This window comes from Xyrauchen texanus, chromosome 34, assembly GCF_025860055.1.
Source record: "Xyrauchen texanus isolate HMW12.3.18 chromosome 34, RBS_HiC_50CHRs, whole genome shotgun sequence".
Classification (NCBI taxonomy): domain Eukaryota; kingdom Metazoa; phylum Chordata; class Actinopteri; order Cypriniformes; family Catostomidae; genus Xyrauchen; species Xyrauchen texanus.
The window spans coordinates 9,328,777-9,342,864 of NC_068309.1; the positions used below are offsets into that span (position 1 = coordinate 9,328,777).

Here is a 14,088-nt window from a genome sequence, read left to right on the forward strand (position 1 = left end):
TGTCCTTCACTTCCACCCGGATAGTTTTCAACACGGACACGTTGCTGCGCAATGTGATTATTTACGATGCTAGTAATATATAATTAAAAATTAGTTTTGATTACGCATAGTCGTCCATAAAAAGATGGATAAGTCGATTACAAGCAATCCCGCTTCTTCAGAACCAGTGGCCGGTGAAAACAAAGGGGAAGGCAAAGATTCAGCTGTTGTGTCAGGCAATACAGCAACACTGTCCCTGCCTGAAACTAATCTAGTGTGTATTGAATACCCTGGAGTTGTAAACAATTGTGACAAAATGCTGGACAGCATTGGGCGGGAAGAAGGGGTATCCAAGGTGATGATATTCTGTTTATGCTTTAAATGAGACAGACATATGGTTTAGTTAGACTGATTTGTTTAGCAGTTTTATACCATGTTGATGGGAAGGTCAGTTTTATAACTTGTATATCAACCCTTTAATTCATGTTGTTTTGATGTCAGAATGGAAGAACGGAAATTATACTTTGTAGTTTAGAGAGCCACAATAGCTGGATAAATTAATTTAAAAAATCGTAAGTCCTTTAACTGCTAAATTGTCCCTTTTTTAAATCAAAATTTGCCTTTACTAGCTCATTTTAAATTGTCCTGTGATGTGACCAATTAAGAGCACAAATAATCCATGTCGTCTCTCAGTTAATATGATGTTATTAAAAACTACATGTATATTAATTATTACATTTTAAAATATAAGATTATTTTTTAATTTTAGAGTGCAGTTGTCGACTACAAAGAACAAGTAGTAACATAATTAAAATAAAAGTGGTCACAAAGGTATGTTGCTAAAAATTATAAAAGTAGTATATGTGTGAATATAATAAATACATTAAAGGGATAGTTGACCTAAAAATAAAAATTCTCATCATTTATTCACCCTCATGCATCCCAGATGTGTGTGATTTTCTTTTTACTCTGCAGTACACAAACAAAGATTTTAAGAAGAATTTCTCAGCTCTGTTGGTCCATACAATGCAAGTGAATGGTGACCAGCAATTTGAAGGTCTAAAAAGCACACTGGAGTCGTGCAGATTACTTTTATACTGTTTTATATGCTTTTTGGATCTTCAAAGGTCTGGCATGAGGGTGCGTAAATGATGAGGATTTTGGTTAACTGTCCCTTTAAGATTATTAAATGTGAGTAGTACAGTGGATTGTATCTTAATCAGAGATCTTTTTCACTATGAACAGATATATGGAGATTCCTCCAAAAGACTGGAACTCCGCTTTCGGCCGAAAGACCCATTCTGCCATCCTGTGTATGGTAATCGTTACTCCTCCACCAACTTGCTTCTCAAGGTGTGTCGCAGAACACGCAAAGGAAACAGTGGGGAGACCCAAATCAGCATGGAGATTGTGGGACTCATAGGAACCACCTATAAATTTCAAGGTTTCACTTTTACCTAGTAGTATTCATAGAAAACATGGTTGTTTTGTTCTTTTGCATTATTATTTTTAATAATAAAAAACTACTATCACAGAATCTCACCTTAAACCTTTTATTTAGTAATGGCTGACTTCCAATATCTGGCAACTCACAATGATCCAGATGGCAAACAGGTGTCTTTGTATGACAAGATCATTTTGAGTAAACCTGAGAAGAAAGAATTCTACGACAAACCGGTGCCTCTGTTCCTTCCTCCTCCCATCTTCTCCCGTCTGGACACGCCTGTGGAATATTACTATCGGCCGGATGTACAACACAGGTAAGCTGGGGAAGGATATGTATTCTTAAACCGGTAGACTGAGGCTGGAAATAAAGAAAGATCGGTAATCAGTTTAATGATATTTTTAACAGATGTTTATACTTTTCCTTACTTTTATTAGTTATCGTTTCTTTTAAGTCCAATACATTTGATATTTGGAGGACGAAACCTGCAAAAAATAATAAATAAATCAGCATATTCTTGTATATATACATAATTAAATGGGCTAGGAGATATACAAATAATGAAATAAATACATTTACAGATCAATGCAAAAAAATACAATATAAAACAAATAAATGGTTGGGGAAATGGAAAAATGTTAAAGGAAATGCAAAATTTAAAGTTGATTTTTAATTCTATACTTCTTTAATTATTCATTAATTTCGGTATGTAGTTCCGTATTTATTTTTCCTTCACGCAACCTGTTAATGAGAGGATGTCAATCAAAATCAGTAGGCGAATTAATCCATTGGCTGTTTAAAAAGTTGTATAAGTGTTTCGCTTGACTATGACATTAATAATGACATTACCATATTTTCACAATCAATAAATGAATGAAAGTATAGCAAAGGATCTCGCTCTTACGATTCTCCAAACTATTCGATACGTCACAGAGCAATGTTGAAACTGCAAACTCCCATTGCTCTTGAGGATCTACCTGTTATTAATTTGATAGTTTGACTGATGCATGACCAGCTGTTGACATCCTCTTATTAGCTTTATTTTTGCAGGTTTTGTCCTACATAGATATTTCCCAAAACAAAGATGAACTTGCATAGTGTGAGACAAATCATGCAAGTCTCAGATTTGAAAATATAATTTTTTTTAAGTTACATTAATTAAGCAAAGAGACAAGTGTACCTTACCAATAAAGCAGCTTTAATAAATGTTTTGTTAATTGTGTGTAATATTAGTCTTGTAAAGCAGGCTGTTCACCTTCAGAGGTTAGTGATGAACTATTTTGATATAATTGTGTTTAAAACAAAACAATAATTAAAAAATCAGTATTGCATATTGATTATCAGACACTTAAAAAATTAAATTCAGTATCAGTCATAAAAAAATAAATACCAAAAAATCTATTGATCTCTAGCTGGAAGCCAACAAGTTCACCTTAAATCTTTAAATTACATGTTAATGTTATATCAATATTTATGGTCACTGTATTTTTTGCTTATGGACCTTATTCACAGTAGCACCATGACAGGGATGAAAACAAGGTTGTGAGGGATAGACTTACCATCTCTTTAATGGGTTTGTGACAGTTCTTTGACTTTCTTGCGTAAAGGCCTGTTGACACGGCTCCATCCACTGGACTGGATCTGGTGCCCCCTTTTTAGTAAGATCAGTTAGCGGGCTGGTGACGTTCGAATAATCAGGAAATTATCACAACCTGCGATAATAGTCAGCCAGCCCTAGGAACTGTCTCATTTCTTGGGCAGGCTGCAATCACTGCGGTTTTATAAATTTGGGGCCACACCTGCCCTCTGACCCAAATGGAAGCCCAGATACCATACTTCCACCCAACCAATTGATTTCGCCCACACAGCTTTTTGAAACAAGGCCTGTATGGTCCTGCAATGCCGTCAAGGCCAATATCAACATTCACCCAGAGAAACTGAAGCACATCCTCCCATTTATGGCCTACTACATGGTGATAAATGAATGACTTAATTACCCAGGTTAATGCATTGAGATATCCAAGTAAGCCATTTGTAGGTTGACTTCCAGAAGAGTGTATGTGACTGTGGTGCTTTCAAAATATTGTTCTGTTTGAGTATTAAAACATTGACTCAACAATAGGCATGATTTTGGGGGTTTGTGACAGTTCTCCAACTTTCTTGTGAAGGAGGAAGCTGGAGCTGGGTAAACAATCCAGCATAAATCTTTATTTCTAAACTTTTCTTAACACACACTCTGTTTGCTTCTCAGCATAATCACACTGAATACACACATGAAGACTGCTGTGTGCTGCCTGTTTACCACAGGTGTCAATCCTTACCGTTCTTCCTCTCCCAACCTCGCCCTCCACAGACATCACTCGGCCAAGCCCACATACACCCCATTGCCTGACTCAGGCCGAGGAGCATTCTGGCCTGTCACTTACCTCCTTATAGGTTCACCTCTGGTCCGAGCTCCTCCCTCTCTGGGACCACCGTCGCCAAAGTCCCCACATCACCATAGGGTTGTACTGTTGTTACAACAGTTTTTGATTTTTCCACAGACAAATAAATTTAAGTAGACAACAAACTCCAAAAAAGCACAAGTTTTGAAAATTAGACATGATCTAGGACTTTTAAATGGCTTTACAGAAACTGTAATCAAATAAGTCAATCCTTCAGCCTCATATGCATTCACTTCAAAAATCAAACATGGCTCTACTCTGAATAAGGTCTATTGATAAGTAGTTGGTATCAAAAATATTTGTCATGAATGATCAGATAATACTCTGTCCATTGAGAAAGATCAGCTGTACATATGTTTTAGAGATTTGATTTGTTCATTATTGAATTTGTTGATTTATTGAATTTGCTTGGCATCACTTCCTAATATACAGCAACAGGGAATCTGCAGTCCAGTCTGTTTTCTATAAGGATCATCTTATTGCCCAGAATCGGGCTCGCCGGCCAAACAATGCCATTTTTGTCAACTTTGATGACAAGACCATACCATCAGAGCCTCTGGAAGCTGCTGTGATCAGCTGGAGGAAGCTTAGTGTTCATACTAGTGATTTAAAGGCAGAGGAACATATGAAACAGGTTGGTAAAATTGCTGTTCGTCTATTTAATGTATTCAGGGGATTCTTTTTTAATAGATATCAACAAACCCTTGAAGTATAGAAAATAGTAATGCTTGCCTAAGCAAAAACCACTAATAATGAATAGTCAGTGTTCTCAGTCATGTAAATGGATATCATATCCATTTAATCAACTTGTTTTTGGTGACCTTTCGCAAATATATTTTTCTTTTAATATCCGTTATCGTATCCTAATCCTACTTGTGAATCAAAGCTCTTTTATTTGTTGAAATGTTGATTCATTTGACTTCACCCACACAGCTTTTTGAGACAAGGCCCATATGGTCCCGCAACGCCATCAAGGCCAATGTCAACATTCACCCAGAAAAACTGAAGCACCTCCTCCCATTTATGGCCTACTACATGGTGAGTAAATTCATTACTTAATTACCCAGGTTAATGTACTGAGACATCTAAGTAAGCCATTTGTAGGTTGACCTTTTTTCAAAACATTGCTCTGTTTGAGTGTTAAAACATTGACTCAACAAATGACATGATATTGGGTAGGACTATATGTTTCACTGGACAGAATTATTTTTGCAATTCCATTTAGTGGCACAGAAATTACACACAGCAGCTTTAATATTTTGGTTTGTTAATGTATTGACATGTATTGGGTATGTGTGCTATTTATACTAATACATATGAACACACCTCTTGAAAGTAGTTTTAATGTGTAGTTGACAGGGCCGTGGAGGAGTATGTGGGTCAGATTTGGTTATGATCCTCGGAAGATACCAGAAGCAAAAAAATACCAGGTTCTGGACTTCAGGATCCGCTATGGAATGAAACACGGTGAGTGATCAGCCAAAGCATATAAACTACTGCAACACAATTTTGATTAAAAAAATCTCAAATTTAAAACAATTCCTAGACAAACTTAAAAAAGAACTCAGTCCCATGTCAGTTCTACTAATTTAGGCCACATCCATTGTGATCCATTTTCATTTAAAAGCTAATTGATTTTGCTATGTTTATGCCCCTCATCCACACTGGAACTATGTTTTCCTCCACCAAAAACTTTTGAAACGATGACAGTAGGAAGCTGAAAACGGATTAGTGTGGACATGATGACCCCAGCTTTGAGAACAAATGTGGATACTTGCATGATTTCTTCCTGTCTTTTCTGTTTTTTCTAGGATATGGAGTTAATGACATGATGGTGAAACCTAAGAGAAGTGCTTATCATTACAGTCGTCCAACCACTGTCCACAGGGCAGGTACAGCATAGGATAGGATATTTACAGGATATTCTATATAAATGTAATATACTGTGTGTGTGTGTATACAACCCTCATTTTCAATCACTGATTTCATGCGTCTTAGCATGCTCTCTACCAGTCTTTCACTTTGCTGTTGGGTGACTTTATGCCACTCCTGATGCAAAAAAAACCCAGATCATCACCAAGCCTCCACCAAATTTCACAGTGTGTGTGAGGCACTGTGGCCTGAAGGCCTCTCCAGGTCTCCGTCTAACCATTAGACAGACATATTGAGGATCTGTGATGATTTGGGGGTGCTTCAGCAAGGCTATAATCAGGCAGATTCATCTTTGTGATGGACGCATGAATCAAGCCACATACAAGGTTATCCTGGAAGAAAATTTGCTTCTTTCTGCTCTGACAATGTTCCCCAACTCTGAGGATTGGTTTTTCCAGCAGGATAATGCTCCATGCCACGCAGCCAGGTCAATCAAGGTGTGGATGGTGGAGCACCATAATCGCGTGTGTACCTCCTGGAAATGTATATATGCCAATTTTAGCCAAAGGAAATGGGGAAAAATATTAGTGATGTGTAAAAAACGGATAATGCATTAATTGCGTACATTTTTTAAAATGCGCTATACAGTCAACTATTAATCGCAAAAATGAATGTTCAATTTCCCAGCGTATATGTGTATATATACAGTGCCTTGCGAAAGTATTCGGCCCCCTTGAACTTTTCGACCTTTTGCCACATTTCAGGCTTCAAACATAAAGATGTAAAACTGTAATTTTTTGTGAAGAATCAACAACAAGTGGGACACAATCATGAAGTGGAACGAAATTTATTGGATATTTCAAACTTTTTTAACAAATAAAAAACTGAAAAATTTGGCTTGCAAAATTATTCAGCCCCCTTAAGTTAATACTTTGTAGCGCCACCTTTTGCTGCGATTACAGCTGTAAGTCGCTTGGGGTATGTCTCTATCAGTTTTGCACATCGAGAGACTGAAATTTTTGCCCATTCCTCAACAGCTTGAGCTCAGTGAGGTTGGATGGGGAGCGTTTGTGAAAAGCAGTTTTCAGTTCTTTCCACAGATTCTCGATTGGATTCAGGTCTGGACTTTGACTTGGCCATTCTAACACCTGGATATGTTTATTTGTGAACCATTCCATTGTAGATTTTGCTTTATGTTTTGGATCATTGTCTTGTTGGAAGACAAATCTCCGTCCCAGTCTCAGGTCTTTTGCAGACTCCATCAGGTTTTCTTCCAGAATGGTCCTGTATTTGGCTCCATCCATCTTCCCATCAATTTTAACCATCTTCCCTGTCCCTGCTGAAGAAAAGCAGGCCCAAACCATGATGCTGCCACCACCATGTTTGACAGTGGGTATTGGTGTGTTCAGGGTGATGAGCTGTGTTGCTTTTACGCCAAACATAACGTTTTGCATTGTTGCCAAAAAGTTCGATTTTGGTTTCATCTGACCAGAGCACCTTCTTCCACATGTTTGGTGTGTCTCCCAGGTGGCTTGTGGCAAACTTTAAACGACACTTTTTATGGATATCTTTAAGAAATGGCTTTCTTCTTGCCACTCTTCCATAAAGGCCAGATTTGTGCAGTATACGACTGATTGTTGTCCTATGGACAGAGTCTCCCACCTCAGCTGTAGATCTCTGCAGTTCATCCAGAGTGATCGTGGGCCTCTTGGCTGCATCTCTGATCAGTCTTCTCCTTGTATGAGCTGAAAGTTTAGAGGTACAGCCGGGTCTTGGTAGATTTGCAGTGGTCTGATACTCCTTCCATTTCAATATTATCGCTTGCACAGTGCTCCTTGGGATGTGTAAAGCTTGGGAAATCTTTCTGTATCCAAATCCGGCTTTAAACTTCTCCACAACAGTATCTCGGACCTGCCTGGTGTGTTCCTTGTTCTTCATGATGCTCTCTGTGCTTTAAAAGGACCTCTGAGACTATCACAGAGCAGGTGCATTTATACGGAGACTTGATTACACACAGATGGATTCTATTTATCATCATTAGTCATTTAGGTCAACATTGGATCATTCAGAGATCCTCACTGAACTTCTGGAGAGAGTTTGCTGCATTGAAAGTAAAGGGGCTGAATAATTTTGCACGCCCAATTTTTCAGTTTTTTATTTGTTAAAAAAGTTTGAAATATCCAATAAATTTCGTTCCACTTCATGATTGTGTCCCACTTGTTGTTGATTCTTCACAAAACATTACAGTTTTATATCTTTATGTTTGAAGCCTGAAATGTGGCAAAAGGTCGAAAAGTTCAAGGGGGCCGAATACTTTCGCAAGGCACTGTATTTATACAGTGCATCCAGAAAGTATTCACAGCGCTTCACTTTTTCCACATTTTGTTATGTTACAGCCTTATTCTAAAATGGATTAAATGAATTATTTTCCTCAAACTTCTACAAACAATACCCCATAATGACAACGTGAAAGAAGTTTGTTTGAAATCTTTGCAAATTTATTAAAAATAAAAAACAATCACATGTACATAAGTATTCACAGCCTTTGCTCAAATAGCAAAGTTGAAGCACCTTTGGCATCAATTACAGCCACAAGTCTTTTTGTGTATGATGCTAAAATTGGCACACCAATTTTTGGGCAGTTTCTCTCATTCTTCTTTACAGGACCTCTCAAGCTCCATCAGGTTGGATGGGGAGCGCCGGTGCACAGCCATTTTCAGATCTCTCCAGAGATGTTAATTCGGGTTCAAGTCTGGGATCTGGCTGGGCCACTCAAGGACATTCACAGAGTTATCCCGTAGCCACTCCTTTGTTATCTTGGCTGTGTGCTTAGGGTCGTTGTCCTGTTGGAAGATGAACCTTTGCCCCAGTTTGAGGTCCAGAGCGCTCTGGAGCAGGTTTTCATCAAGGATGTCTCTGTACATTGCTGCATTCATCTTTCCCTCAATCCGGACTAGTCTCCCAGTTCCTGCCACTGCAAAACATCCCCACAGCATGATGCTGCCACCACCATGCTTCACTGTTGGGATGGTATTGGCCAGGTGATGAGGTTTCCTCCAGATATGACGCTTGTCATTCAGGCCAAAGAGATCAATCTTTGTTTCATCAGACCAGAGAATTTTGTTTCTCATGGTCTGAGAGTCCTTCAGGTGCCTTTTGGCAAACTCCAGGTGGGCTGTCATGTGCCGTTTACTGAGGAGTGGCTTCTGTCTGGCCACTCTACCATACAGGCCTGATTGGTGGAGTGCTGCAGAGATGGTTGTTCTACTGGAAGTTTCTCCTCTCTCCACAGAGAAATGCTGGAGCTCTGTCAGAGTGACCATCAGGTTCTTGGTCACCTCCCTGACTAAGGCCCTTCTCCCTCGATCGCTAAGTTTGGCCGGGCGGCCAGCTCTAGGAAGAGTTCCGGTGGTTCCAAACTTCTTCCATTTACAGATGATGGAGGCCACTGTGCTCTTTGGGACATTCAATGCTGCAGACATTTTTCTGTACCCTTCCCCAGATCTGTGCCTCGATACGATCCTGTCTCGGAGGTCTACAGACACTTCCTTGGACTTCATGGCTTGGTTTGTGCTCTGACATGCACTGTTAACTGTGTGACCTTATAATATACACAGGTGTGTGCCTTTCCAAATCATGTCCAATCAACTGAATTTACCGCAATCAAGTTGTAGAAACATCACAAGGATGATCAGTGGAAACAGGATGCATCTGAGCTCAATTTTGAGTGTCATGCAAAGGCTGTGAATACTTATGTACATGTGATTTTTTTTTTATGTGGTTTTTTTTAATGTATTTTTTAATTTCAAACAAACTTCTTTCACGTTGTCATTATGGGGTATTGTTTGTAGAATTTTGAGAAAAATGATTAATTTAATCCATTTTGGAATAAGGCTGTAACATAACAAAATGTGGAAAAAGTGAAGCACTGTGAAAACTTGCACATCAGCCATATTCTTAGGATGTCTTGAGGGAACGACTCTCTTGAGGTCATTCCACAGTATCTCTATTGGATAAATGTCCTGGCTCTGAATGGGCCACTCCAAAAATTTGATTTTCTTTTTTCTGAAGCCATTCTGTATTGGATTTACTTTGAGGCTTAGGTCATTGTCCTGCTACATCACCCAGCTTCTACTGAGCTTCTGCTGGTGCATAGCCACCCTGACATTATCCTGAAGAATAATTGGATATTGGATGCCAGGTTTGCCAACTCCTGACTCTAATCAGCTTTTGTTGATGTCATTAGCCCAGAGGTTCAAATACTTTTTCCAACCTACACTGTGAATATTTTGAATTATGTATTCAATATGTACAAGAACAATTCAATTAATCTGTGTGTTATTAGTTAAAACAGATTGTGTTGGTTCATTATTGTAACTTGTATCAAGATCAAACCAGATATTTAGAAAATTTTATACATGAATGCTGGTAATTCCAAAGGGTTCACATACTTTTTCTTGCCACTGTATAGTAATTGTAAATATAGAACTGTCAGTGACAGATTTTGCCATTGTTATAATGTAGATGAGCAAACACATTCTGTTAGTATGTAAATAAATCCGCTAAATATTACTTAATTTAGTTTACCATGTTGATCATGTTTGTTTTGTTCACTTCTTGAGTTCCCCAACCTGCTAGTGTGACTGACATCATCCAAGAGAGTCCTTCGACATCACGACCCAAACCTGCCACTGCCAAATACATTCTGAAGGTATTCTGTATTATTAAATTTTTCCTTTACCTGGTTTTGTATCTCATGGAGTCGTAAGGCACTTATCATTTCTTTAGTGCCATGTACAACAACTACCATAATACATTGAGAATGGGTTTTGAACCGGTTTTGTGGAATCTTCTCTCTCAAGGAGTCTGTTTACATATTCCGGGAGGGGATGCTTCCTCCTTACCGACAGATGTTCTATCAGTTGTGTGATCTGGATGTAGACAAGTAAGAACTGATCAGTTTCTTCATCCATCCATGAAAATATACATCCCTCTCTTTCTCACCCATGCAAATCTTTTTTTTCTTTATTATTAGAATAAAGGCTGTTATTCATAAGAATGATGGCAAAGAGGAAGTGTGTGATGAGAGAGATGGCTGGTGTTTGCCCCACACGGCTGATGAGCTCAGGAATATCATCTCTGGAATGATCCAACATGTCGTCCGTGCCAACCGACCAGGTGAACACAACAACAACAACTCAACATGTGCAGAAATATTCCCAAAACAAAGTCATAATGACAGATTACAAGCAAATATTAAAAGGGATAGTTTAGCCAAAATGGAAAATAGTCATCATTTACTCACCCTCATGTTGTTCCAAACCCGAATTACTTTCTTTCTTCAGTGGAACACAGAAGATGATGTTAGGCAGTATGTTAGCCTCAGTCACCATTCACTTTCATTGCATCTTTCTTCCTAACAATGAAAGTGAAAGGTGACTGAGGCTATCCCAGTCCCTAACATTCTGCATTACATCATCTTATGTGTTCCACAGAGGAAAGAAAGTAATATGGTTTTGGAACAACAAGAGGGAAAGAATTTACATTTTCGGGTGAACTATCCATTTTGATGGAGATTACAAGTAAGGCTAATATTTATGAAATATAATAAGAATAATAATATCGGACAAATAATTACTAAATTAATTTTTTTTTTTTTTGTCTGTTGATGTAGCATCATCCACCCCAAAGTCTAAAAGAACTCAACCAAAAACTGTCGACAGCGGAGAGGAGGATGATGAAGACGAAGAAGATGATGATGACAACGAAGATTACAAGCCCTCTGAAGGGAGCGACAATGACATGGAAACTGAGATTGCAGATTACATGTAATTCTACTTTAGTTTAATGTATGGCACTTGTAAATGGTCTTTGTTTGATGTTTGTTTGATTTTACCAGAATAAATGGTTTATTAAATAAATTGGTGGATGATGATTTTAATTTATCAAGCTTATATGCGTGCGCATTCTTGAAAACTGGCACTTTTATATGGACGGCGGACTTAAATACATAGAGCCGCCAAGTATAAGTATAAGTACTGTATAACATTGACCGATCTCATTCAGAACAATCTCTGTATTTATTAAAATGCACTGAAAGTACTGCAGTTCGGAGACTAATTGTAAATTAAAAGCTAAGTATAAGTGACACTTATGCAAAGATTAAGCTTCTGTTTACCTGTTGAACACAATAACATGCAGTTTGTGTAACTAGTTCCACACAGATCCTAACACAGTATAAATACACTCACTGAGCACTTTATTAGGAACACTATGGTGAACTAGACTTTTAAAAACATAGTTTGTATAGAAGATAATGATGTGTTAAAAACAATACATATTAGACATGGAATCCTAGTGCCTGAATTCACGAAGGTCCGATGCTGGCCCAGTTGGGAAATCAACGGTGGGTTCTGGTGTGGTTTCACTGCAATGGGTTAGAGCCCAGCTGGAGAGTCCCAGAACAGAGTGAGATCACCAGTGGGGAATGGGTTTACTGCAGACGTACCGAACATTTTATTAATGCACTGACTGAGGTGAGACTATGCATGTATGTAAATTAAGTTATTTGTGATTAATATACAGTATGTATCCACTCATTGAGCACTTTATTAGGAACACTATGTAATGAAGTGCTCAACGTGATCTGCGGAATATCGACGGCTCCTCTGGAGATTGTCAAGAGCACCAAATTCCTTGGTGTTCACGTGGTAGTGTTGGTCCCTCAACACCAGCTCCATAACCAAGAAAGCCCAGCATGGTCTCTACTTTCTGCGAAGGCTAAGAAAAGCACATCTCCCACCCCCCCATCCTCACCACATTCTACAGAGGGACTAGAGCATCCTGAGCAGCTGCTTCACTGCACTGTTTTGGATTGCAAGACCCTGCATAGGATAGTGTGGACAGCTGAGAAGATCATCGGGGTCTCTCTTCCCTCCATCATAGACATTTACATCACACGCACCCCTCACACAAACTCTTCACCCTCCTGCTGTCTGGCAAAAGGTACCGAAGCATTCGGGCCCTCATGGCCAGACTGTGTAACAGCTTCTTCCCCCAAGCCATCAGACTCCTCAATGCTCAGAGACTGGACTGACCACACACAAGCCATGCTCCTTACCTGAAGCAGCGCATGAGTTTGAGCTCCACCCCATCAGGCCTTCAGAATTTCTGCAGAATCCCCTCAACACTGCAGTGAATTGGCGTCTAAAGTCAGAGTATCAGATTCATCAGCCAATCAGATTGAATTATTTGTTCTTGTGGGTGTGGTCTTTAGGATATGTGCCTTCTAGCTGGCCTTGTGTGACGCAATCACGCTTTAAGTAATGTATGTAATTTGAAAGCGAAGAGCGCGAGATCTTGCTGACGAGTCGGCTGTTACTGCCACATCACCACTGAGAAAGATCCTTATGGATTTAAAAACACAAGATGTTCTGCATGATCATGCGATTGATTAATTAAATAAGAAAGGAGGACTGATTTTTGCATTTTTATGGCAACATCAGGAGTTTTCTAAATGTAAATTAGGCTGCTTGGGCATTCAGTGTCGGATTAAGTTTTGAAAAGTACCGTGTACCCTGAAGGCCTAGACTTTAAATGCACTGTGAGCTACTGGAAATAATGATACATCCGTAAATGTATTACGAAACAGACGGGACAAAAATCTGTGCCTTCTTGAGGAGATATTCATATACAGCCGTTAATGTATAACGCGATGCTGACAGGACAAAAAGCTTATATCTCAAAATATCCAATCTGTGCCTGCTGCACCTGTTATAAAACATATCGTTAATATTAATAAAGCAACAATATTGACAAGAAAAAGCGAAAATCCCTCACCGTCCTTTGCTAGATAACTTTAGTAGCATTAAGCCCCAAAAAATGTCAATGACAGGTCTGCTTATCAGTCAAACTGTGAATGCACTGGTTCTGTATTAATGTAAATCGAATAGTCATGCAGTAAAGATCATGTCAATGTTTTAAGTAGTTCTATTTTTCATTAGATTACTTTTTAATATTTAATTGCTGCTGTTACTGCCCAGCAAACACATAACGTTCTTCTAACATTCCCTTAACGTTTTGAGAACGTTCTCCTAACCTAAAGAGAATGTTCTATACACGTAAAGAAAACTTTCTTGGCTAACCAAAAGGGAACGGTAGAATATCTGTTCTGGGAACCAGGAGCTAACATTCCCAGAACTGTTCGCAGCACTATACTGTAATAATGCTTATCTGTGGAATAGTAGTTCAAAAATCTAATGAAAAATATTTTAGGAAATTATGTTTTATTCATGTTCCCAGTGGACCCATTGCAGTACTTTCAAGGGTGCTCAAAGGCCCTTTTAATTA

At 38.7% G+C, this 14,088-nt stretch overlaps 1 protein-coding gene across 1 annotated transcript; it reads left to right on the top strand.

Moving 5' to 3' along the window:
* Window positions 1-26: 26 nt before the first annotated feature.
* Window positions 27-11,639, top strand: gtf3c5 (general transcription factor IIIC, polypeptide 5). The gene is made up of 11 exons (XM_052105019.1): window positions 27-334; window positions 1,225-1,423; window positions 1,541-1,739; window positions 4,300-4,501; window positions 4,801-4,905; window positions 5,220-5,334; window positions 5,679-5,759; window positions 10,362-10,450; window positions 10,602-10,684; window positions 10,775-10,917; window positions 11,414-11,639. Exons 1-11 carry the CDS (start codon window positions 125-127, stop codon window positions 11,569-11,571), a joined length of 1,584 nt encoding a protein of 527 aa, XP_051960979.1. The 5' UTR covers window positions 27-124; the 3' UTR covers window positions 11,572-11,639.
* The last annotated feature ends 2,449 nt before the right edge of the window (window positions 11,640-14,088 follow it).